A 21,229-nucleotide genomic window follows, 5' to 3' on the forward strand; every position below is an offset into this window, starting at 1 on the left:
CGATTTTCTTTGAGATGGCGACGTGGGCTCTGCCATTAATACAGTACGCAGGAGGGATTGAAAAGTTAGCTACCGAGGCACGCAGACGCACAGTGTCCGATACTGCTACTAGTATACATCTGTCATAGAGTAAGACCATTATGGAACAATATAAATTAGTACCATCCACCGCGACCACGACCTCGGGGGGCATTATTTGAACCGCCCCTGTTGTGTCCGCCGTATCCTCCCCGATACCCGTTTGATTGGGGTGACTGCTGGTCGCCATATCCGCCATATCCTCCGGTATATGCAGCACCTCCAGCATTTCCACCCCCCCGAGGACCGTTATATGCGGGAGCAGCGTGTCCTCCTCTACCAGGAGATGGCCCACTGGGGGAGTATCCCCTTGCATGTGACTGGGGACCACCGTACCCGCCACGCGACGGCCTTCCTCCACGGCCACCGGAGTAACCACCGGCATTGTAAGACGATGACGGAGGAGGCTGTCTGTTGTAACCACCATAATTGTTTTGCGGTGGCGGATATTGTGGCTGCCAAGACGAGTTCGCAGAATCTTGTTGGTACGACTGAGGCGGTCGGTTATAACCTCCCTGATTTTGCATACGGCCGTTGTTGTGGGACATTGACCCATAGAATGTCTGGCCGGCGAATGTTGAGGCATGCCCTCCGAAATCTCTCCCTCCGCGTCCTTGTCCACGCCGACGGGTGTTTTCAAGGTCGTCAGCCGTAAGCGCACGAGGTGGTCGTCGCACGCCAGGGAGCAATACCGAGCGGTGGGGAGTCAACTGCTTGGGGAAGAAGTATAGTACAGAGAGTGTGCGGTCGTTGCGTATGTCAGGCAAGCCTTGCGAAGATAGTGGGCTATAATATGTCGATCCAGGAATACAGTCGGGGTTCGGAAGAACACTACCACTCATACCCTTGCTCGCCTTGACATCGAGTGGTACAGGCTACATGAAATGAGTCAGAGTTGGACAGACAGATGATGTTAAAAGCCAACCTGTTGATGCTTCCTCTTTCCGTATAGTGCCTCTAAGAAAGGATAGAGAGGATGTTCTTCGGCTATGAAGAGCACCGTGTTACCCCATGTGTTACGGTGAATCTCGGCCTCACTGAGTTCTGAATAGTGTGGTGTCATTGATTCCAATAGGCGCTTTTCATCGATGAAAGGGAGAAGAGCGACCCCTTGCCAAGCCATCCGCTTGCCGTTCATATCGATGTCAAATGTAGGAGGATAAAAGTCGAGAATCGGCGAATCTTCCCCGATCATGAGGTGATGGAACACTGTAGGGATATGCTTACGACTTTGAAAAAATGTAGCATGAACAAACGAAGGACGTAGAGCAGACAAAATCGAGATGTTCGTACCTCGCGGCTGGAAACACGGACATCAGCTGCTCAAAAGGTTTAAATGGCTGTCCCTCCGCAAACTCGACGTTCATCTTGTCAATCTCTTCGAAGTCTGCGGCGAAAGGTGCGAAATGGAAAGGATAATACCATTGCCAGGATGGAGTCTGCAGCTTGATTAGCAACTTTTTTGTAAACGATCGAAACATGACATACTCCTTGATAATAGTATCGCAATACCCATGCGAGACCTTCAACATACGATGTAGTGATCCTAATATATGCGTCGATGCTTAGATACTGGTTCAGCAGATAACACTTTTGACGTACCGCTTCTTGAACTCGGCGTCGGTTGGCTCGACCCCAAACTTCTGACGATAATAGCGTTCTCTGTATCCTGACTCCCATAGTCTGCATGACAGGTAACCAAATATGATATGAATACAATATGAACCAGAGGCATGATGCATACATACCGCACCGTGTCTTCCTGTTCGACTGTGCCGTCGGGATTGACTTTCAAGGCAAGCGGTTTCGCAGGAGCATCTTCATCCTCTTCTTCTTCGCCTATACTATCTTCCGCCAAGTCTTCCTCAGCCTCTTCAAACGATCGCTTCACCCCTGCTACTTCTGTACGTTTATCAATCTCCATCGCACTAGCTCCATTCCCGTTCCGAGATTCAGTGTCTGATTGTCTAGTTTGTATTGACTGTGCAGAATCAGATTTTCCAGTCGATGGGGCATCGCCGTTAAAATTCCCTGAACCCAGTCCTGGGACCTCCATGTCGGAAGTGTCGTTGGTCGATGGTACAACAGCAACAGGCTCAACAACTGGAGTAGGCGTAGGCACGACAACAGGAGGCTTAGGAGGAAGAGCATGTCTTTTCACAGGCATCAGGCTGGCCATCTCAGCCTTAAGCATCTCAGCAGCACTCAAGTTCGCCATCCGTATAGCGGCGCGGTTTGCCACAACGTCGCGGTTGGATCCAGCCAGAGCTTGCGCGGCCGTGCGCTCACTTGAGATCGCTTGTTCCGTCTTGGGGCCGCCGAGTCCGATGGAGTCTGCCTTTGCGGCGAAGTTGTTGGCGACAGGGGCAGACCGCGGATTAGATGTGAGCTGTATGCTGGGAGATGGGCCTGAAGATCCATTCATATCCACTTTGCGTCGTTTGGCGTTCTGATTTTGACGTTCCTCACCTATTATAGTGTGTCAGCGTGCAGTTGCATGTTTCGGCAGCGCGGGTAGTGTCTACCTTCACGACGTCTGCGGAAGATATCGTCTTCTCGTTGTGCGAGACCCTCAAGAATTACTTGAGCCCGAGACAGCATGAGCTGGCCGTGGTTTGTCATATACCCTCCCATTCTCGGCAGCTCATTTTTCCAAATCTTGAGCAAAGTGTCGATTGCACCCTCTCGAATCTCGAGAGATGGAAGGTGCGGCAGAAAATCGTTTCCGACGAAGAAGATGAGGAGAACCCAGTCATCTATAGCCATCTCGAGATTGAAAGGGAACGGGGCTTGTGGAACATTAAGCTCAACTTCGAGATACTCGCGCAGGACAGAGACATCGAGAAAAATGAATGGTTTCTTCTCCTGCGGGGGCTTCTGTATTTCTGCTTTGACTCCAGTACATTGAGCGGCATAGTGTCCTTCTTGCCCGCACATCCGGCATGCAGTGGAACTACCTGACTGGGCAAAGACGTCCTCTCGAAGAACCTTAAAGTGAGGTTCATGAGTAGCCAATGCCAGCATAATGAGATCCGCATCCTATAGAGGGAGTTCATTGGAGGTATGTATAAAGGAAGAGAAGGTCCTCACGAGTCCGTAGATGACGTGCTGTGTGTTGGGATCATGCCCTGGATTGGACCTCTGACGTCTAACATAATCCATGATCTTATGCTCGCCCTCACCCGGAACGCTTGCGTCTGAAATGATCACTTCAAGCTGATGGAGATATTCAGTGCATACACTTCAGCATTTTTTGGCTATACGTACCTGCTTCCAACCGGGATCAGTGTTCGCCTTTTGCACGACCCAGTACCGTAGCGATGACGTCAATAGGTCCATGAAGGGAGTACCAGGCGTGATGGCATTTGAATCCCAGGCTTTCTTATTCCTTTCCTCTTCGCTTACGGTCTTGCCCATAGCTATGACAAAGTTGATATCGTAAATGAGTAATCAAACAGTGGCTCGTCGTACCTTCCCACAAAGCGAGAGACTCTCGGCGCGCCTCCTCCTTCTCTTTGGCCTCTTGAGCAGAACGGAATCGTCTAGAGCGCTGCTGATTCATCTTTGCACGCGGAGCGACACCATCTGACGTGCTGTGAGATGCCTGCTTCATAGCATCCCGAAGAGGGGACTTACCAATTGCCATGACCAAAAGCTTTCGAGGTCTAATCATGTTGACGACTCTTTCGGTATATTTGAATACCTCCAACATCATTTCCTCCTCTGTTTCCGGGGCGGGCTATTGGCAAAATGTAAGCGAGGAGAACAGGAGTGGCTGAATACGACAGACCTTGCCTTCCGGGTGTGTGCAGGGATGAACCTGGGCGGTCAAGTCAGTGGCAGACAGACAAAGAGTCGAGTGGATACACACAATAGCATTCATGTCCAGGTACAAATTGTCAAATTCCACGTTGTTGGGGTTGGGCAGTGCGATGTTGACAGGAATGATGATCTCGTCACCGTCTCCGCCTTCGACCTTTGTCTCGTCCTCCTCGACGACTGGAGTGACTGAACGACAAGACGTAAGCACTTAAAAGCATATAATACCACATGGATGCTCACCAATTTTAGGGTACTTTTTACTGAGCCATCGAAAAAGCGCCGGAACACCCTGCAGAAACATTCAGAGCCAGAAGTTGCTTCAGAAGAATGGACAGACACACCATGTCTGCTTTGGGGTCTAGAGAGCCGGATGGCTGCTGTTAAATACAAGTGCAGACGAGGGAGAGAAACAAAACGGGGCTAAGACAACACGAAGCAAATCGTCGTCGTCGAATGAGCGGTACAAACACGGACTGTCGCGGTTGCAGATAGAGGGAAAGAGTCGCTGACGTAACCCCCATCCGAAAATGGAAAGTGTCTTCGATGATGTCGATTTCTGACTCGAGTCGAGATCTGTGCACACTCAAAGGCTTCTTCGTCTGCGACTTCATTCACATCTGTTCATCACCTGGAATTTCGTGAAATCACTATATCCCGTGGCCTCACGCCATGCCTGCAGCCCCTAGCTCCTCAAAACCTCCGAGCACACCAGTATCTACGCACACGAATGGCGTCGGCGAGCCCTCCAGTGCGGGGCAAGCACCCAAACCACAAAAGCAGATGACGAAAGCCGAGCGCAGAGAGCTTCAGGAACAACAGCGCGCTGCTAAAGCTGCAGCTAAAGCGTCCGGAGTACCACAGGCCTCGCAAGGCGCGAGTGCGAGTGCGAAGGGGACCGGTAACAAGCAGGCTCAGCCGTCGACACCCACTTCATCAGGGCAGAAGAAGGGTGCGCGAGGGGAAGCCCCTGCGCCGAGTCTGGTGCAGGCTAGAGGAGGTGCCTTAGTTGTTGCCGCAGCGAAGGGCACAAAGGACGCGAAGGCAGGGGTAAATGCGGCGGAGGGCGCGGTGGGACGGTCGCGCGGCTTGCGAATATTCTCGCATTTCGCGCTGCAAAAGACCGCGAGTCATGTCATCAAGGGTGATATCCATCCAGCCATAGTGCGTCTCGGTCTCAAGTTCTCAGAATTCAAGATCTGTGGGGCGAACGCCCGATGTATTGCGACGCTTTCAGCTTTCAAACAGGTGCGTTCTCCGCATCGCGCATCTATGTGAAACTTTCCTTAGCTTGAGATGCTGTCGAGGCGTGTAGGTTATACAGGACTACATCACACCACCGAATACCACGCTCTCAAGACATCTTATGACCCATTTGTCTGCCCAGATCAGCCATCTGGTGTCGGCGAGACCTATGTCAGTCACTATGGGGAACGCCATCCGAGAGTTGAAGTTGGAAATCAGCGGTTCAGACATTGATCTTCCTCAACAAGATGTGAGCCTGCTCGTCGCGTAGTCCTAGTTCATCTAACTTGCATATCCTAGGCAAAAGATGCGCTTTGCGTCAAAATCGATAACTATATCCGGGATCGGATTATCATCGCAGACCAGGTCATTCAAGAGACTGCGATGAAGAAAATACATGACGGCGATGTTATTTTGACATACGCAAGGTGATCTATCAAGACTTCAGAATCCGAGATTTTCCTAACTCGTTTGATAGGTCATCTGTGGTAGAGAAGGTTCTGCTTCAAGCATGGGCCGAAGGCACCCAATTCTCCGTGGTCGTAGTCGACTCACGACCTATGCTAGAAGGTCGGAGCTCACCGTCTTTGCCAGGATTACGCTTCACTTATGCTTACCCGTATAACGTTTGAATTACAGGCAAACGACTTCTCTCCGTGCTTGCCGCAGCCAACATACCTTGTACCTACCTTCTCCTTCCCGCGCTCAACGCTATCATCACGGAAGTGTCGACGGTCTTCGTCGGTGCGCATTCACTCCACTCAAATGGCGCTGTATTTTCTCGGGCGGGGACTGCGCTCGTCGCGATGCAGGCAAAGCGGCACTCTGTACCCGTTATTGTCTGTTGTGAGACGTATAAGTTTTCAGAAGGCGTGCAGCTCGACAGTTTTACCAAGAATGAACTAGGTAAATTGAGTCTCTACCCCTTTATTGCAAGTGCCCTGTTGACCACTGAACTGCAGCTCCCGTCGGAGATCTATTCTCATCATTCCCACTTGCCCGTCCACGGGACTCGCTGCTACTCCAAAACCGACCGAACCTAGAGATCCTCAATCCCCTCTATGACCTCACTCCACCGTCGAGCATCACCGCTGTCGTCACGGAAGTCGGCGTTATCCCTCCAGACTCGATCAGCTCCATCCCTCTAGCTTTGGGGCGACTCACAATTTGAGTCAGCCTTTCAAACAATGCCTCACCTTGCACCATATCATACTGTACCAGGGTTTTTTGTTGCCAAGAAGTCCACGAGCCGCGACTGTATAACTTATTGCTGTCGCAATTCAAATGTTGTTCAAACAGGTCAATACTGGGATGTTATATGAGTAATTGAATATACAATATATCCTGGCGAGGTATCCTCGTGCGGGAAAGCTTCTAGTCGACTTCCTCGGTGTCGGTCCTTTTGCTTCCGACTAATCGCCGTTCTATCCACTCAAAAGCGCGATCGGTTGCTTGCTCTACAGGATGATCGAAAAGGTACGGCAGCGCAGGCACGATAGCGAGCCCGGTGAGTGTCGGGCCCCAGGAACGCAGTCGGGGCGATTTTGCCCGGTCGAACGCTTTCTTGGCCTGCTTCACGGCGGTGTGGATCGTCAACGCCGGGAGCGCCCTGTGATGCGGATCGCAAGATCAAGCATGGGTGAAGGCAAGTCGACACGGGGGAACATACATGGACGCTATCGACTGAAAGGCGGCACGCTTGACGGCGATCATGCCCACGCGAGTGGGTTCAGAGAAGTTGGCGGCCTCGAGGGGGGTGGGACCTCGCCTATGGGCCTTGTAGGATTCGTAGCTGACATCACTGCAAAAGCAGGTGTTGAGTGCGGGGCGTCGGGCAGGGCTCGGGAAACCGACCCTATAAGATATAACCACGAGACACCGTAGGCGGCAGTCACCAATCGCGGAGAAACAACAGGACGGAATGCCTCGCCAATATCACTGGTCTGATGACCTCGAGGTGAGAGACGGGGTCAGACGGAGAGATTGGGACGTGCATATGCTAGGTATCGGTGTCCGGCACGAAGGACCGTGCGGAGACGGGCGCCATAGGCCATGTAGCGCAGATCGCTGTCTGTGGTGTCGGCATCCTTGTCTGCGAGGTCGTTGATCGTGGTCGTCGCGACTTTGGACATGGTAGGGGAGGTGTGGAGTGGGAGGTGTCGCGGGCGTCGCAGGCGTGGGAAAGGCGGGAGAGGCCCGGGGACAGCCGAGAGCGAGACTGGAGGGTGTTTGCGAGTGTTGCGAGCCCGTCGGTGCTCCCCAGAGACCAGAGTACCACTCACACACACCAGCACCCTCCCATTCACCTTCCTCCCGCGACCTCCCATGGACACTCGCACCGCCTCGCCCCCAGACGCACACACCGTCTCCACCGTTATCGGCGACCCCCAATTCGACCACGACTCCGTGCCAGACAAGATCAGCGCGTACTACAGCCTCGTATTCCCTAACTTCACATACTACCTCCAGACTCTCAATGTCACCATCGGCCGCCGCTGCATCCCCACCTCCACCGCATCGTCCTCTGAACAGGTCCAGGTCGATGTAGACCTCGGCCCCTTGAAGAGCGTGTCACGGCTCCACGCAAAGATAGAGTACGAGGAGGAGGAGGAGCGCTTCATGCTTCTCGTTCTTGGCCGGAACGGCGCCTGGGTCGACGGCATGTGGTCTGGCAAGGGGAGCAAGGTCCCTCTGAGCGAGCGGTACGCCCTTTAGACTCTCCTCCCGGCCTTCGCCATTCATTCCCTGTCAGGTCCCAGATTCAGATAGCCTCACGGACCTTCCATTTCGTCCTGCCGCCCCCGCCCGCACCAGAGGACTCCCCTTCGCCCAGCTCGCAATCCTCCGTTAACAGACCGCGTTCACCGTCTGTCGATATTACGTCCATCTCCCCGCCTTCCTCGCTTCAATCCAACTCTCCTCCTGCTCCCATATCTCCCACGCACAAAGCCCCTCCGCTCCCTGATCCTCCACAGCTACCCAACACAAATGTCATTGGAAAAGTGAAGCAGCCGAAGAAACGCAAGGCTTCGGACGTGGATGCACAACCACGACCCAAGCCAGAAGTCATGCCACCAAAGCCACAGTTCACGTACGCGCAACTATGCTATCGTGCAATCAAAGCCCTCGATGGTAAGGCGACGCTGCAGGACATTATCTCGTGGATGATGGAGAATTACGACTGGTACAGATACAATGAGAAGACAGGATGGGAGGTGCGTATCCGCGCCACATTGACCTCTATCTCAGGAGGTTCATCTTCTATATCCAGAAATCAGTGCGACATAACCTCTCATCAAATCGTGCGTTCCGGAAGATGGAGCGGTCGGCGGGCGAGCGAGGCAAGGGTTTCTATTGGACAGTGGCGGAGGATTGTGAGCAGATGTTTGAGGAGCAGGAAACCAAGTTGTCTGCTGCTGCTTCAGGATCTGCAGTCAATCATCCGAAGCAGAGTGGCAAGAAACCGAAAGGTGGTGCGTCGCTGTCAGAGCCGCCGTTGAAACGCAGTGTCCGTGGGGAGGCAAAAGGCGCTCCCTTGCCTCCACCACTAACCTCGACCCCACTCGCGTTCAAGAGTGTGACCCCTGCCAGCGCACCTTCAGCGTCGACGCCGGCCGCATCCGCACCCGTAATCAAGTCAGAACCGTCCCCTGCGCCGCCCATCCCCCCACCGCCACAACCACATACCGGCCCCGATGCTCCCGGAAATTCTACTCACGCGGCGTCGCCTCCACCACCACCACTGGCGGCAGCGGCAGCCTCTCCCAACATATCATCCTCCATTCCCCCCTCCGGCATCCCGCCAATCCCGGCATCGGTCATCATACCTATCATAGTGGGCCCTGTTCCAGCATCGCACCCTGCGGCCTCAGCGCCGGTGCCATCCACTTCCAATGGATCCGGGATATCCCACCTCGCAACCCCGCCCATCGTCTTGCACGAGAACCAGCTTATATTGAACCCGGCGATATTCTCGCATCTAACGCCGGAACAGCTTCGGGAAATCGAGGCGCTAGGCGCTCAGAAGGCGCTCGAGGTGCTTCACGGGCATATAGTCAGGTTCTTGAAGGAGCGGATCAAGACCGAGGCCGCCCGGGGCAGGGGCCGAGGTAGGGGCAAGCGCGCACTAGGAGGGGTCGGGAGAGGCGGAAAGGACGGCGGCGCTGGAGCACAAGGCCGGGAGGAGAAGAAGGAGAAGGTGCCAACCTCTGGTTTATTCACGACGGAGCCGCTGCGCATGCGCAAGGCGCAGCAGCCAGCTGCCTCGGTGCAGACAGCGCCGCCGATGTCGAGCCTCTCTCAGCCCACGGACATCCGACCGCCTTCGCCGATTTTGGTCGTCGACGACGACCCGCCGGAAGGTCCTGTGCCGAAGCGGCGCCGGCTAGACACACTTGCTGCATCAGGGATAGGCAGCGCCTCTGCTGTCGCCTGACATCCGTCACCGCCGCCTTGTCTGTCGTCTTGGGGTTTTTCTTTTGTGGAATTTTTTTATCGGCTTTCGCGCTCTCACATCTACTCTATGCTTCAGTCATTATTTTTCCCGTAGTAGTAGTAGTAGTAGTCTCACTCGCCCACGGGCATGCATCGGGCGGGTCGTCCATACATACATACGTACATACATACGCCGCGTGTGGGTTTTGAGATGTCGTCTGATTGATGACTTTTTACGAGCTGATTAGTGAACATCCTCACTCGATGTGCATGCATTTTATTCTGTGATGCGACTCGCTTTCTGTATGGCACGGCTTCGACTCAGCGAGTATTCCAGGGTGGGTGCAGCACTGGTGTATATTTCTCCGTAAGAGTCCAGGTCGAACTGCCCATAAGGCATGCATTGTCACCTGCGCACACCATTCTATGCCCACAAAGATAAGGGATCATTGTATTGTAGGTACGGACATCCAGCAACCTGGCAAAGCCTGTCGTAGGGGAGCGGTGAGTTCTGTGCAGAGCCTGTAATCTGGAACGACACGATGACCGCGCGCGGCGTCACGATCGTAGGTGGGGACATACGGAGCATGGCAGCACAATTGGCAGCGACGACGACGACGATCACGCAACGTCCGGAAGCAGTCAGAAGCTTGACGGAGGATCCCCGTCGCATGGATGTCGATCCGCGTGTGTTCGGCAGACACGCACGGGTGAGGCGGGCGCCCCCATCACACAAACGTGCTCCCGTTGCGGCCAGCGTGCATCAAGTCGTGGACAAGGGGGTTGCGCCGCGCGTCCGTCCGTGAACGTGATTGCCTACATGCAGGGCCGGGTTTAGTGGCCTTAGAATCTCCATCCAGACCCGGATGAACGTGCGAAAACGGCGCACTTAGGGACGTAGATCGGCAGACACGATTCGCAGCGCTTTAGGTTATTAGAGAACCACGTCGGAATCGGCCCGCCAGAGCGTGGATCGCTGCGAACTCTCAGCCCTTCTGGGCACAGGGACGATACCGAGACCCAAGATCTCTAGAGACCTGCGCCACAGGGCATTTGTATATCGCAGAGGCAAACTTTGAATCGACGGGTCTGATAGAAACGGCGGGTGTGTACGGGGATACTCAACATAGGCATGGGCGTACAACTCGCACCGTGCCGCCCTCCGAGGAAGACGAGGGCGCAGACACATCAGGGCTTGTCTTTTGGATGCATACGCAGGCGGGGTTTAGCGCGCCTGTGAGTGCCGGAAGGCCGCTCCAGGATCCGAGACATCAGCTGCAGGTTCCTACCGTGCAGCCTAGGTGCGTGGCCACTGACGGCGCAACAAGTCACGAAGCAGACCTCGCGATATGTCAATTCCCCGCGGTGTGGGGAACTCTGCTGGTGAACCGTCGTGTTTGTTCGCACCGATGGCTGCTTCAGGATCGCTCTGCGAAGCGAAGCCTTGCTCCCTGTAAACTTTGTCCAGTAAAGGGAGGGCATGCGGCACGGGGCTGCTTCTTTCGCGGGGGCGGAGAGAAAGGCGGGGGATGTTCATGTGAATGATTTTGGCCTGGCTAGCAGACGGGAAAAGAAGCAGATATGGAAACATCCGACGACACGCTACTTACCGAGCGATGGAGTTCTCCTATGTCTAGGATAAAATAGAGATGGCTCTTTGCGTTGCTCCACTGCGGGAGATGCGCTAAAAGAGTACGTGTTAAACCGTGGAGGAGCGGCAACGGAGGAATGACCTGGAAGAGGAAGCCTTATAGAATGGGATTAAATCGCAAGGAGTAATTTCATCGTCATTAAAACTTTCTGCAAGTAACGAAGGAGAAGTAGGTGATGTACCATGTTTGTCAGTAGCAAGTCTACGAGCGCGCTAGTGTCTGTGATACTCGGGAAGTAATCCACACCTCATGGGGTATGGGTGAGAAAGACGGGTGCATGCCGGAGAAAATAATGGGTCAAAGGACACAAGGCAAGAAAGAGCATGACGGACCTCGGCGGTCGATCCGAAAAGGCGCGGGAGCCCAGCGACCGACCCTCACCTGCCTGGATAGAGCATCGAGCGGACACGTCAACGCGATGGTCACAATATGACCCAGCACCTATGAATGAGGCACATGACACAGACGGATATGAACGAACGGTTTCTCGTTGGACCAGTCGTGTGCAGAGATGCAGACACGTTGGCCGCGCTGAGCCGGTCATAGGAAAAGTGACGCCTGGTGACGCAGTAACGGGACACGGAGCTTACGTATAGATGTCTGTGTGACCAGATGTGAACCCTGAAAGTGTGTCATGTTATGACGGGGCGAGACAGGAATGGTTGTATGTCGAGAAGTTTCATTTCAGAGGACTGACGCACAGGTACTCGGGGGGAACATCGCGGGAAAAGGCTGGAGAAGGAGCTCTGTAGATACGCAGCCAAGAGTGGCGAACATTGGCGTTGAATGAGTAGCAGAAGATAGACTGAGGAAGTGTGAGATCTTGAGAAGCAGCAGATAAGGATGGCAGGACGATAGTTCGGAGGCTGCCGCGGCAGAAACGTTGCGATAGGCAGATATGCAAGATATGACAACTGAAAGAGATGGCGGGCGCTCACGCTAAATATGCGCACCCCAAATCTTTGTTGGAATGATCGCTGCGATGGGCGGGGCCTGAGAGCGATTTGCGAGAGGGAACCAATATAGCAATGCAGGGGCAAAGGAAGGGCGTGCATACTTTGATTCGCCGTGGTTGACTTGATACATGTATGTGTGGCGTGCGGGTGCAGGCGAATGCATCGACCACTGAAAATGGACGAACTTGCGACAGACTTGGATGACGATGATGATGGTGGACACACGTGCGAGCCCGATTTGTCCATGTTACGGAATGGCGACAAAGGTGATTTGGACGGAGACTGCTCGCAGAAATCGGGTCCGGTGCGTCCATTGCGACTGTGGGGAGTTTGACATGGTGCACGAGGGCGGAGAGAGAGACAAGAGGAGGGGCTGGTGGTAATAATTAGACATGATTTGAGTGGCAATCTGCGGCAATACGGGGGGAATGCTTGGGGAATGGGCCAGACCCCGAGTGAGTCACCGGGCGGGGTGGCGCGGGTCTTGCCAGGCCAGAAGAACGTTTTTGCTCGTGCCAGATATCGTCACTTGCTGCCTTGACCGTCAGTTTCCCGCATCTCTCTCTCCTCCTCCTCCCTCCTCCCTCCGTCCTACGTCCCGACCACGTATATATCCTCCTCATCGCCCTCGCTTCTGCACACACCCGCTGCGCTACCATTCGTGCCACTTCGTGCTCCGGAATCGTGTTCCCACTCCAAATCCACCGTATGGGGCCGACCCTCGATGTCCGGCATCTCCAACCACATCTCTATACATACCCTCCCTCGCCTCCGAACTCTACCAATGTGACTGCGCCCCCTTCCCCTCGCTTCCGCGCTCTCCAGCCTTCCGACCACGGATTGTCTGATAAGCCCACGGCTCCCTCTGCCGTCCCTCGACGTACATCCTCGAACGCACTCGAATCCGCTTCCTCTTCCAGGAGCTTCTCCATTGACTCCGAGCCTTCTTTTGCAGAATCCAGGAACAACCAATCTTCCGTTCAAATCTCACGGAAACATCTCCCTCGCAGACCCGCGCCGAGAGCCTTGACTTTACCTTCGTCCTCCACTTCAGAACGCTTTCCGGGTGCATCTCCCCCGAAGACAGCCAGACTCTTATCACGGCGCTCGTCCAGATGTTCTACCGATTCCTCGTCCTCCTCTTCGTCTTCTCATTCTCCCACCCGCAACCGCACTCCCCCCCACTCCTCTGCCGGCATTGGTAGGAAGGTTGCTGATTCTCTGCAGCTGTTCAAGGAGTCGGCGTCTTCGCCGCCTTCGGAGGAGTTTGACCCTCTTCAGATCACAAGGGTGGGCTCTCCGTCGCGACGCAGGACAGGTTCATACCATGCAGACGACGTCGGCGAGGCGCGTTTTGAGTTTGTGAAACGTTCCGATTGGACAGAGCGCGAGGCAGCGGCTATCAGACGCGAGCGAAGTGCGACCGCTCTTGACAGGGTTTATACTAAGGAGAGCATGGGCAGTGTCACTGGGCGCGATGGACGCGACGTGGAGGTTCACCGGAAGAAGGACAGATCAGCATCCGTGCGAGACACTGTTATGGGCGACCTGGCTCAGTGGCGAAAAGATGTTATCAGCAAACAAGACAATCGAGGGCGTCCACGCGAGAGGCCACAGTGGACAGACGAGTCTTGCGTTCACATCGAATCCCCTTCTCGCAGCGCGGACTCATTAGTGGATGTTTCTTCCCACCATGACCTACAGGCGACTGGTCCTTTCATCACCAAGCGTACCCGTCAGTATCCGCCTTCCCCGTCTCCATCTCGTTCACCCGATGGTCGCATCCTTCCTCTCCCATTACACTCCGTCCAGCTGGACACGTCCCACCTAGTCGAAACTCCAGCCATCCTTTCCTTCCCACATCTTCTGTCTGAAGGGTTCCCTGCGAGCCATTCTCGATCCCCCACCCCCATCAGAACGCCTACGTCCGAGCCAGTGCCAGACTACCAGTTATGGTCCACGGACGATGAATCTACATGGGATACGACGTCTATCACCACCAACTCAACCACCTCCGCATCCTCTCCTCTTCCTCTCTCCCCGTCGCTGCCGGTTGACCAGACCGATCTAGCTGTAAGGTGGTCCGCAGACGACGACGATGAGAGAAAGTACGCTGGCTACTCCCCCAACGGCGAGAAGGATCTAGGAGAGGACGAAACGGATCATCTCTTTTTCTCAGGTTTCAACCCGTCCCAAGATAGCTTGCCACATATTCCTCTTCGACCGTTCCGCAATCAAGTGGGTGGGCATAACTCAATCTACAAGTTCACAAAGCGTGCAGTATGCAAGGTTCGCATTCAGCAAATGGCCTTCTGATGATGTATTTGATTCGCTGATTGCTCAATTTAGCCGCTCGTATCTCGCGAGAATCTTTTCTACGAGATCGTAGAGCGAGAAGCACCGCCTCTTCTGGACTTCATTCCCCGTTACCTCGGTGTCATGCTTGTCAGCTATCGTCGCGCTCCGAAGAGCAACGAAACCTCCACCAAACCCTCGGAACATCATTCGGCTCGTCCCCCTCTTCACAAAGCCGCCACCGACTCCGTCACGCCGTCCCCTTCCAATCCGCACAATGTTTCGCCACCTCCGGGCGATGGCGACACGGAGGTTGAGGACGAGTTTCCCGAAGTAGTCTTGGATCGCAACCGACACATCATCCCAGAATGGATGCTCCGCTCATCGCGTCACCGCGCTATGTCACAGTCATGCACGATCGGCTCCGCGATGCCCCGCCATCTCAAGCGGAACTCGCTCACTGGCGCTGCGTCTAGCCCGGATCTCGGATCGCCACGCCAATCGTTAGGCATCAAGTCGGGATCGAACTCGAGTCACAGCCCGAGTCCTCTTTCGCATAGCCAGGGTCTTGTGCCTAGCGACTCGCCAACGACTCCAGCCAACTCGCCCAACGTGCCACCCAAGGCGCTTGGCACCCAGTTCCAGACTCATCTCGTGTCGAGCAGTCAAGCGGGCTTGAGCAGCAGCGCGGACACTGACGATGCATATACGCGTCCGAATTTCAGGCCCTTCAACTCGGAGCAGTCCTATCCACAGTCGCCTCACTCCACTCTCGCTACGAATGGTTGGTTTGGGGGTCTAGGGTCAACGACCGTGAACACGAAGTTGAAAGATCACGTCTTCAGCACCATCATGCGGCGTTTCAGGCGGCGGCAGGGTTCACGGTGGAGTGGTGGAGTGCGGACGGAAGACGAGGGTGAGGTCGCTGACGGGGAGGGCGAGGGCGATGGGATCCTCGGCGATCGTTGCCGTCGACGCACCAAGAAGCTGAGTCAGGTGGAAAGGCTGAAGGAGGAGGCGGCATTTGCGGCGCAACCACTGAGACGTGTACAGAGCGAGGAAAATATAGCTAGCGCGGCGAAGCTGCGTGCGATGGCGAAGATGGAGGCACGCAGGCGGTCTATGGAGAGGCGCAGTGTGAACGATATTTTCGAGTTCGACGAGGAGAGGACGCGGGAGAAGCAGACCACCCCTACCGAAGAGGACGGGGCTCAGCTTTCTCGGCGCAGCCGTTCTCACTCACTCAAGGGACTTCACATGCCCGTTCCATTTAATAGCCCTGACGTCGCACCGGTCCATATCCCCCATTCAAATGGACATGACGTCGATGAGACATTCACTCGCCAGAACCACTTCATCTTAATGGAGGACTTGACGGGTCGCTTGAAGCACTCATGCGTGCTGGATCTCAAGATGGGGACGCGCCAGTACGGAATGGACGCCACATCCTCGAAGAAGAAGAGTCAACGAAAGAAGTGCGACAAGACAACGAGCAGGCGACTCGGCGTCAGGATATGTGGGATGCAGGTGAGTCATTCGTTTTCGCAGTCGGCTGTTCAGATGTCCCCTTTCGTTCAGTGCCGTGCCAACCCCGTTGCTGCTTGCTGTGTCCCTTTGGCCCGTATGGGTTGTGGTTCCCGTCTCTGTGGATTATCGCCCATTCTGACGTGCCTGTTCATTACAAGATTTGGAACCACAAAACGCAGTCCTACGTGATGCAAGACAAGTATCGGGGCCGAGAGGTCAAGCCAGAAGAGTTTCCCTCGGTTCTGGCATCGTTCCTGCACGACGGCGAACGACTGCTTGCTCACCAGATCCCCGTCATCCTCGCAAAGTTGTACGCCCTTGCGCGCATCATCTATCGTATGAAAGGCTTCCGGTTCTACGGCTGCAGCCTCCTCCTCATCTATGACGGCGACCGTGAAGTACAGGACGTACTCAAGTCTGCCGTCCTCGAACGTCCATCTTCTCGTAGCAAGCGCGGCGAGTCGCTCGAGCGTCAGAGCAGAAGCCGGCGCACTGCCTCTGTGCACAGTCCCCATCGCCCCGCACTTCGTCGCTCGCACAGTGAAGACGTCCTCGTCGGGCCACTTGACCAACGCTGCAGTCGCAAGCGCAAGCGCGGCGAGGTAAACATTCGCATTGTTGATTTCGCACACATGACGACTGGGCGCGACTGGCTCCCATATCCGGCCGACCTGGACTGTCGCCCGGTTGGAGAGGTGACGAGCGGGACTGGCTACAAAGCGGAGGTGGATCCCGAGACAGGACTCATCTATGCGCGGTTCCCGCCACATTACCCGGAAGAGCCAGATCGCGGCTTTTTGTTCGGGCTGAAGAACCTGGCTGAGACACTGGAGAAGATCTGGAACGACGAACGTATTCGGCGAATCAAGATTTCGCGCGACGATCCTGAGGCGGTGAAAGACCAGCTGCCGCCCTTGTCGGTTCAAGGCAAGGCGATTTTCGAAAGGATTTTCGGCCCCGAGGAAGATGACCAGGGTATGCTGTCGACGTGAGCGTCTGGCTCCGTCTGGCTCCGTTTATCTGTACACACATTTCTACCCCTTTTCCGATGTAAATTTTTGTCTGCTCCCCTCGTAAATTGCTCCCCGTACATCCGCATATACATTCTCCCACATCGTATCGTATCGTATTGATTCTCGGCTTCCTCTCCGCACTTCTCTGGTCTGTGCTGTAGCCTCCTTGATATCCAGCCCCTCATACTCCCTCTAATGGTGTTTCTCGTAGGTCCTTGTCCGTTTGTTCGTACTAGTATGAGCATCCACGGTCATGTAGTCTTTGTGTATTTACGAAATAACTACTGTACATTCTTTTTTTGTCCCAGGCTTCATAGATTTGCATGCCGTTGAGAATGTAGATTCCGCTAGACTGCTGATGCATATATAGAATTTTGTTGCATTCATTAAGGAGGGTCTTTGTGTTCCGTGTTGCGTTCACAGGGAGTGAACCTTCAGGCAATGACGGTGGAAGGAGCCCATTGATACTTCATACAGCTGAAGTTACGAGTCATTGACCACCATTACAACATGCATCCTCGGAAATGGGATCTAGGTCACTTCAACGCCGGAAGCGAGCCAAGGGTTAGATCGAGGACCACCAGTCTACAGGAATTGTTCGAGAACATCTACATCTATTCCTCCTGAATATATTTGTGGCGAATGTCCTTCCACTGCTTCTGTGCACGAAGAAAGCACGACGGTCAGACTGGCATCGATATGATGACAGGTGAGCACGTACCCCACGGTTCCAGGAGTCCCAGAATGAGCTGATTCCGACGTCAAAGCCGATACCAAAGGCGAAAGCGCCAGCGAAGATAGACGTCACGTAGACGCCTGAACGGAGAGGAGCAAAAATGAGTAACAATTCGAGGGCGGTGGAACTTGAGAGGCTCACTGTTTCGCTTGACGAGAGTGTTATAAAACGTATTGGCGAGCTGAGGGATGCCTGCTTAGTGTCGACAGAGAGAATGCAAAGTTGACGAGGGATCATACCGCCATGTTTTGTATGATGATGACCGTCTGGACTGAGATTATGTTCTACTATGCAAGCGCGTCAGACTGCAGCCGCTTGCTCCGCTCTTCTCCGAACTGCCTCATTTGGCAAGCGACACGCTCTTGGTACAAGTCACTCCTCGATAAATCGACATGGCACTACAAGTCCTGCGAGCCTCTTCACTATCCACCCTCAGACAGACGCGTCTTGCATTCTCGACATCTACATGGCGCGCAGAACAGGCCTTGCAGCCTGCAATTTCCTCTACCACGCCGCAGTCTGAGGCTTCTTCAAGTAGCCAGGACGGCCCACCGGAAGCACCTCCAGGATTATATTCGCCCTTCAGGCCTACATCTATTGCGGCCAAATTATCCGACCCTCAATTCCAACTCCATGTCAAATGCACGCATAACAACACAATCATCACACTTACATCCCCAGAAAATCGTCCGGTTCAAAGAGGCATCTGGTCGGGTGGGCTATGCGGGTTTAAGGGTGTCAATCGTTCGGGGTACGAGGCGGCGTACCAATGTGCGGTGAGGGCCTTTAAGAGGACAGAGGAGCTCATGCTCGAGAATCCGGTTATGAAGTTAGAGTTGTGCATGAAGGGATTCGGGCAAGGGAGAGACGCGGTCTCAAAAGCACTTATGACCAGTGAGGGGGAGAAAGTGCGGAAGGTGGTGAATCGCATCACGGACAAGTCGCCTATCAAGATAGGTGGAACGAGAGCAAAGAAGGCGAGGCGTTTATAGTCGTTCGTGAGTGCTTTTCGAGCAGTTCTCTTACATTTTGCTGACCATCGCCGTCAAGGTCTTCTTGTTACGTTGGTTCGCGTGTAGATATTACTGTCGCTAATACCGTTGCTGCTTTACTCTCTCTGGGCTTCCTTTCTTAAGGATGTTAGGCAGCGTGCTAGGTCTGGCACAACTCTATGCACCGATGCAACGCAAGGTTAGCCATAAAGAACCATGAAGTTTGAAGCTGCAGACTGATGATTCTCTCCTCATCCGACAATTTGTTCATTATGAGTTTCTATCATACGTGCTGCAACGAAAGCCCTTTCTTATATTATGATCTGTGCATGTCTCGCTCTGTGATGTCGATTTCTTTCAGATGCATACAATCACAAGTTCTAGAAATGCTGTAGGTGATTTACAGTGATCTACACCAAGGAGGTCCATGGACTGTTCAAGCTAGACTTCTCTCGGCTCGGTCTCGAGACTCTGTGGTCCCGCTCGCTGACGACACCACTCGGCAGCACTCGGCACACACCGTAGGGCTTAGTGCCGCCATGGCACCTCATCACCTTCCGTCTCATCTCTCTGTCTTCACCCTTATTCACTCCCTCTTCGTATCCTGTATCGACCTTCAGCACAGCGTGGTACCCGACATCCACTCCTGCCTTCATCCTGCTTACAATGGCCGCTGCAGCTTCTGTTGCACAAGGCGCGGCTAGCACGCTGTTGCCGCCTGCTCGAGATATCCCGTCGACCTTCACCGCCAGCCTCAAGAGTTGGTGAGTCTCGTTAGGCATACACTCTTCTAATTCATCTCTGAATGGTCCCCTTATAGGTGGGCTGCTGGAGAGAAGGAGAGTGCTGCTAGTGAGGAACGTCTGCTGAGGTAAGTGTCTCTAATTTACGACCTCTGTCAGTTCGACTGTAAATCTAACATGAACTGAGGCGCCTACCATTCTTCCGTTCTACTTCCACCCCCTCTCTATCCGAAGACGACACATCTGTCATTGCGCGCAGTTCTAAGGTGCCGCTATCAGCTAGCAAGCAGTTCCTCAACACAGTTTCCTTCACTCCTACTACGCCTTCTCCTGATGCACCGCCTCCCGCTGTACTCCTTCATGGCTACGGTGCAGGCCTTGGCTTCTACTTCCTCAACTTCCCCACTCTCGCACAGTGGGTCGGCTCCCGAGGATCATCAGCTTATGCCCTCGACTGGCTAGGCATGGGCCGTTCCGCGCGTGTTCCATTTCGCATCAAAGCAAAGCGTGAAGACATCGCTGGTCGTGTACGCGAGGCGGAGTCGTTCTTCGTTGACTCTCTCGAGCAATGGCGTGAGCAGATGGGGCTGGAGAAGATGACCCTTGTAGGGCACTCGCTGGGCGCCTATTTTAGCGTGGTTTACGCGCTGAAATATCCTTCACGGGTGAATAAGCTCGTGCTGCTTTCTCCGGCAGGAGTACCTCGCGACCCGAATAATACCATGCCATCAAGAGAGGTCACCGATGGACAATCGATAGGTTCCGAAGGGCCCGAGGTGGCTACCACTGGTCGCGTTGATGCACTCAAGCATGAGCAAGCCGAGCAGAAGCGGAATCAGAGCAGATCGAGCAAGCTTTTCACGTATTTGTGGGAGGAAGGGTGGAGTCCGTTCCAAGTAGTCCGTTCCACTTTGTTCTGGGGACCCATGCTAGTCGGGAAGGTTGGTCTCGATTGTGTTGTCTTTGCTCCTTGGCATATTGACAATTTCCCTTGCAGTACTCTTCCCGTAGATTCTCCTCTCTCAGCGAGGAGGAAACACGCGATATGCATGATTATATCACGAATATCACTCTAGCTAAGGGTTCCGGAGAATACTGTATATGTGAGAATATCCACCATACCTCAGCGCCCGGGTATCTAATACCGTTCATTACAGCACATATCCTCGCGCCAGGAGCGCACGCCCGTATGCCGCTCGTTGACCGCATCGCAGCGCTGAAGGTTCCAGTTACCTTTGTTTGTGAGTGTCTACCTTTACCTCACTACAGTCTCGGCTCAACTTGAAGCAGATGGCGAGCATGATTGGATGGATCCCGCCGGTGGTGTGAAGTCTATAGATAACCTCCGTGCCGCGGGCAATGCTGAAGGCCGGATGTATGTGATTCCTCGCGCTGGTCACCACGGTGAGTCGATCTTTATACCTTGATCAATACAAGAGGATGCTGATCTTCAACCTGTCAGTATACCTGGACAATGCTAAGGCTGTGAACAAGCTGCTTTTGAAAGAGCTGGATCATAAAGGACATTGAGATGATGTTCGGATTTTGTCTCATCAGATTGATAGAGATGTTCCTTTTCGTATTTTTGTACTTACCTATGTAGATCAGTACTCTGCATCATAATTTCTATATTTCTCAGCAGCTCGATGGCAGGTGCAGAGTTTGTGATCTGGCTGTTGGGTATTCATACTGATGATATACTTTGAATGCTCGCAAGCGTGTCACTGGTAAAGTGACGA

The 21,229-nt window shown here is 54.0% G+C and overlaps 10 protein-coding genes across 10 annotated transcripts; 6 read left to right on the forward strand and 4 right to left on the reverse strand.

Annotated features, from left to right (window-relative positions):
• Positions 1 to 155: 155 nt before the first annotated feature.
• HETIRDRAFT_425699 (uncharacterized protein) lies at positions 156 to 4,244 on the reverse strand (the record flags this gene model as incomplete). The annotated part of the gene is made up of 14 exons (XM_009545662.1): positions 156 to 953; positions 1,335 to 1,517; positions 1,567 to 1,624; positions 1,681 to 1,761; positions 1,827 to 2,547; positions 2,982 to 3,117; positions 3,169 to 3,294; positions 3,346 to 3,497; positions 3,550 to 3,663; positions 3,715 to 3,817; positions 3,869 to 3,898; positions 3,950 to 4,086; positions 4,141 to 4,189; positions 4,242 to 4,244. The coding sequence occupies 14 exons, from the start codon at positions 4,242 to 4,244 to the stop codon at positions 156 to 158; spliced, it is 2,691 nt and encodes an 896-aa protein (XP_009543957.1).
• Positions 4,245 to 4,680: 436 nt separating this feature from the next.
• HETIRDRAFT_62989 (uncharacterized protein) lies at positions 4,681 to 6,523 on the forward strand (the record flags this gene model as incomplete). The annotated part of the gene is made up of 6 exons (XM_009544989.1): positions 4,681 to 5,145; positions 5,213 to 5,392; positions 5,443 to 5,570; positions 5,621 to 5,712; positions 5,782 to 6,048; positions 6,105 to 6,523. The coding sequence occupies 6 exons, from the start codon at positions 4,681 to 4,683 to the stop codon at positions 6,311 to 6,313; spliced, it is 1,341 nt and encodes a 446-aa protein (XP_009543284.1). The 3' UTR covers positions 6,314 to 6,523.
• Positions 6,517 to 7,274, reverse strand: HETIRDRAFT_170773 (uncharacterized protein; the record flags this gene model as incomplete). The annotated part of the gene is made up of 4 exons (XM_009545663.1): positions 6,517 to 6,751; positions 6,812 to 6,943; positions 6,997 to 7,085; positions 7,137 to 7,274. 4 exons carry the CDS (start codon positions 7,272 to 7,274, stop codon positions 6,517 to 6,519), a joined length of 594 nt encoding a protein of 197 aa, XP_009543958.1.
• Positions 7,275 to 7,467: 193 nt separating this feature from the next.
• On the forward strand, positions 7,468 to 9,835 carry HETIRDRAFT_433176 (uncharacterized protein; the record flags this gene model as incomplete). Its single annotated transcript, XM_009545664.1, has 3 exons — positions 7,468 to 7,844; positions 7,895 to 8,357; positions 8,414 to 9,835. 3 exons carry the CDS (start codon positions 7,468 to 7,470, stop codon positions 9,575 to 9,577), a joined length of 2,004 nt encoding a protein of 667 aa, XP_009543959.1. The 3' UTR covers positions 9,578 to 9,835.
• A 283-nt stretch (positions 9,836 to 10,118) lies between these two features.
• HETIRDRAFT_449800 (uncharacterized protein) lies at positions 10,119 to 10,477 on the forward strand (the record flags this gene model as incomplete). The annotated part of the gene is made up of 2 exons (XM_009545665.1): positions 10,119 to 10,374; positions 10,437 to 10,477. 2 exons carry the CDS (start codon positions 10,119 to 10,121, stop codon positions 10,475 to 10,477), a joined length of 297 nt encoding a protein of 98 aa, XP_009543960.1.
• Positions 10,478 to 11,593: 1,116 nt separating this feature from the next.
• HETIRDRAFT_472808 (uncharacterized protein) lies at positions 11,594 to 12,380 on the reverse strand. The gene has a single exon (XM_009545666.1). It carries the CDS (start codon positions 12,281 to 12,283, stop codon positions 11,861 to 11,863), a length of 423 nt encoding a protein of 140 aa, XP_009543961.1. The 5' UTR covers positions 12,284 to 12,380; the 3' UTR covers positions 11,594 to 11,860.
• HETIRDRAFT_425702 (uncharacterized protein) lies at positions 12,360 to 16,998 on the forward strand (the record flags this gene model as incomplete). The annotated part of the gene is made up of 4 exons (XM_009545667.1): positions 12,360 to 12,488; positions 12,704 to 14,473; positions 14,534 to 16,006; positions 16,165 to 16,998. 4 exons carry the CDS (start codon positions 12,360 to 12,362, stop codon positions 16,996 to 16,998), a joined length of 4,206 nt encoding a protein of 1,401 aa, XP_009543962.1.
• A 635-nt stretch (positions 16,999 to 17,633) lies between these two features.
• On the reverse strand, positions 17,634 to 18,000 carry HETIRDRAFT_449802 (uncharacterized protein; the record flags this gene model as incomplete). Its single annotated transcript, XM_009545668.1, has 4 exons — positions 17,634 to 17,678; positions 17,741 to 17,835; positions 17,897 to 17,936; positions 17,995 to 18,000. 4 exons carry the CDS (start codon positions 17,998 to 18,000, stop codon positions 17,634 to 17,636), a joined length of 186 nt encoding a protein of 61 aa, XP_009543963.1.
• A 113-nt stretch (positions 18,001 to 18,113) lies between these two features.
• Positions 18,114 to 18,747, forward strand: HETIRDRAFT_444154 (uncharacterized protein; the record flags this gene model as incomplete). The annotated part of the gene is made up of 1 exon (XM_009545669.1): positions 18,114 to 18,747. Exon 1 carries the CDS (start codon positions 18,148 to 18,150, stop codon positions 18,745 to 18,747), a length of 600 nt encoding a protein of 199 aa, XP_009543964.1. The 5' UTR covers positions 18,114 to 18,147.
• A 666-nt stretch (positions 18,748 to 19,413) lies between these two features.
• On the forward strand, positions 19,414 to 21,020 carry HETIRDRAFT_102868 (uncharacterized protein; the record flags this gene model as incomplete). Its single annotated transcript, XM_009545670.1, has 7 exons — positions 19,414 to 19,511; positions 19,568 to 19,618; positions 19,678 to 20,431; positions 20,488 to 20,587; positions 20,648 to 20,731; positions 20,781 to 20,894; positions 20,953 to 21,020. 7 exons carry the CDS (start codon positions 19,414 to 19,416, stop codon positions 21,018 to 21,020), a joined length of 1,269 nt encoding a protein of 422 aa, XP_009543965.1.
• Positions 21,021 to 21,229: the final 209 nt, after the last annotated feature.

This window comes from Heterobasidion irregulare (genome assembly GCF_000320585.1).
Source record: "Heterobasidion irregulare TC 32-1 unplaced genomic scaffold scaffold_03, whole genome shotgun sequence".
NCBI lineage: Eukaryota > Fungi > Basidiomycota > Agaricomycetes > Russulales > Bondarzewiaceae > Heterobasidion > Heterobasidion irregulare.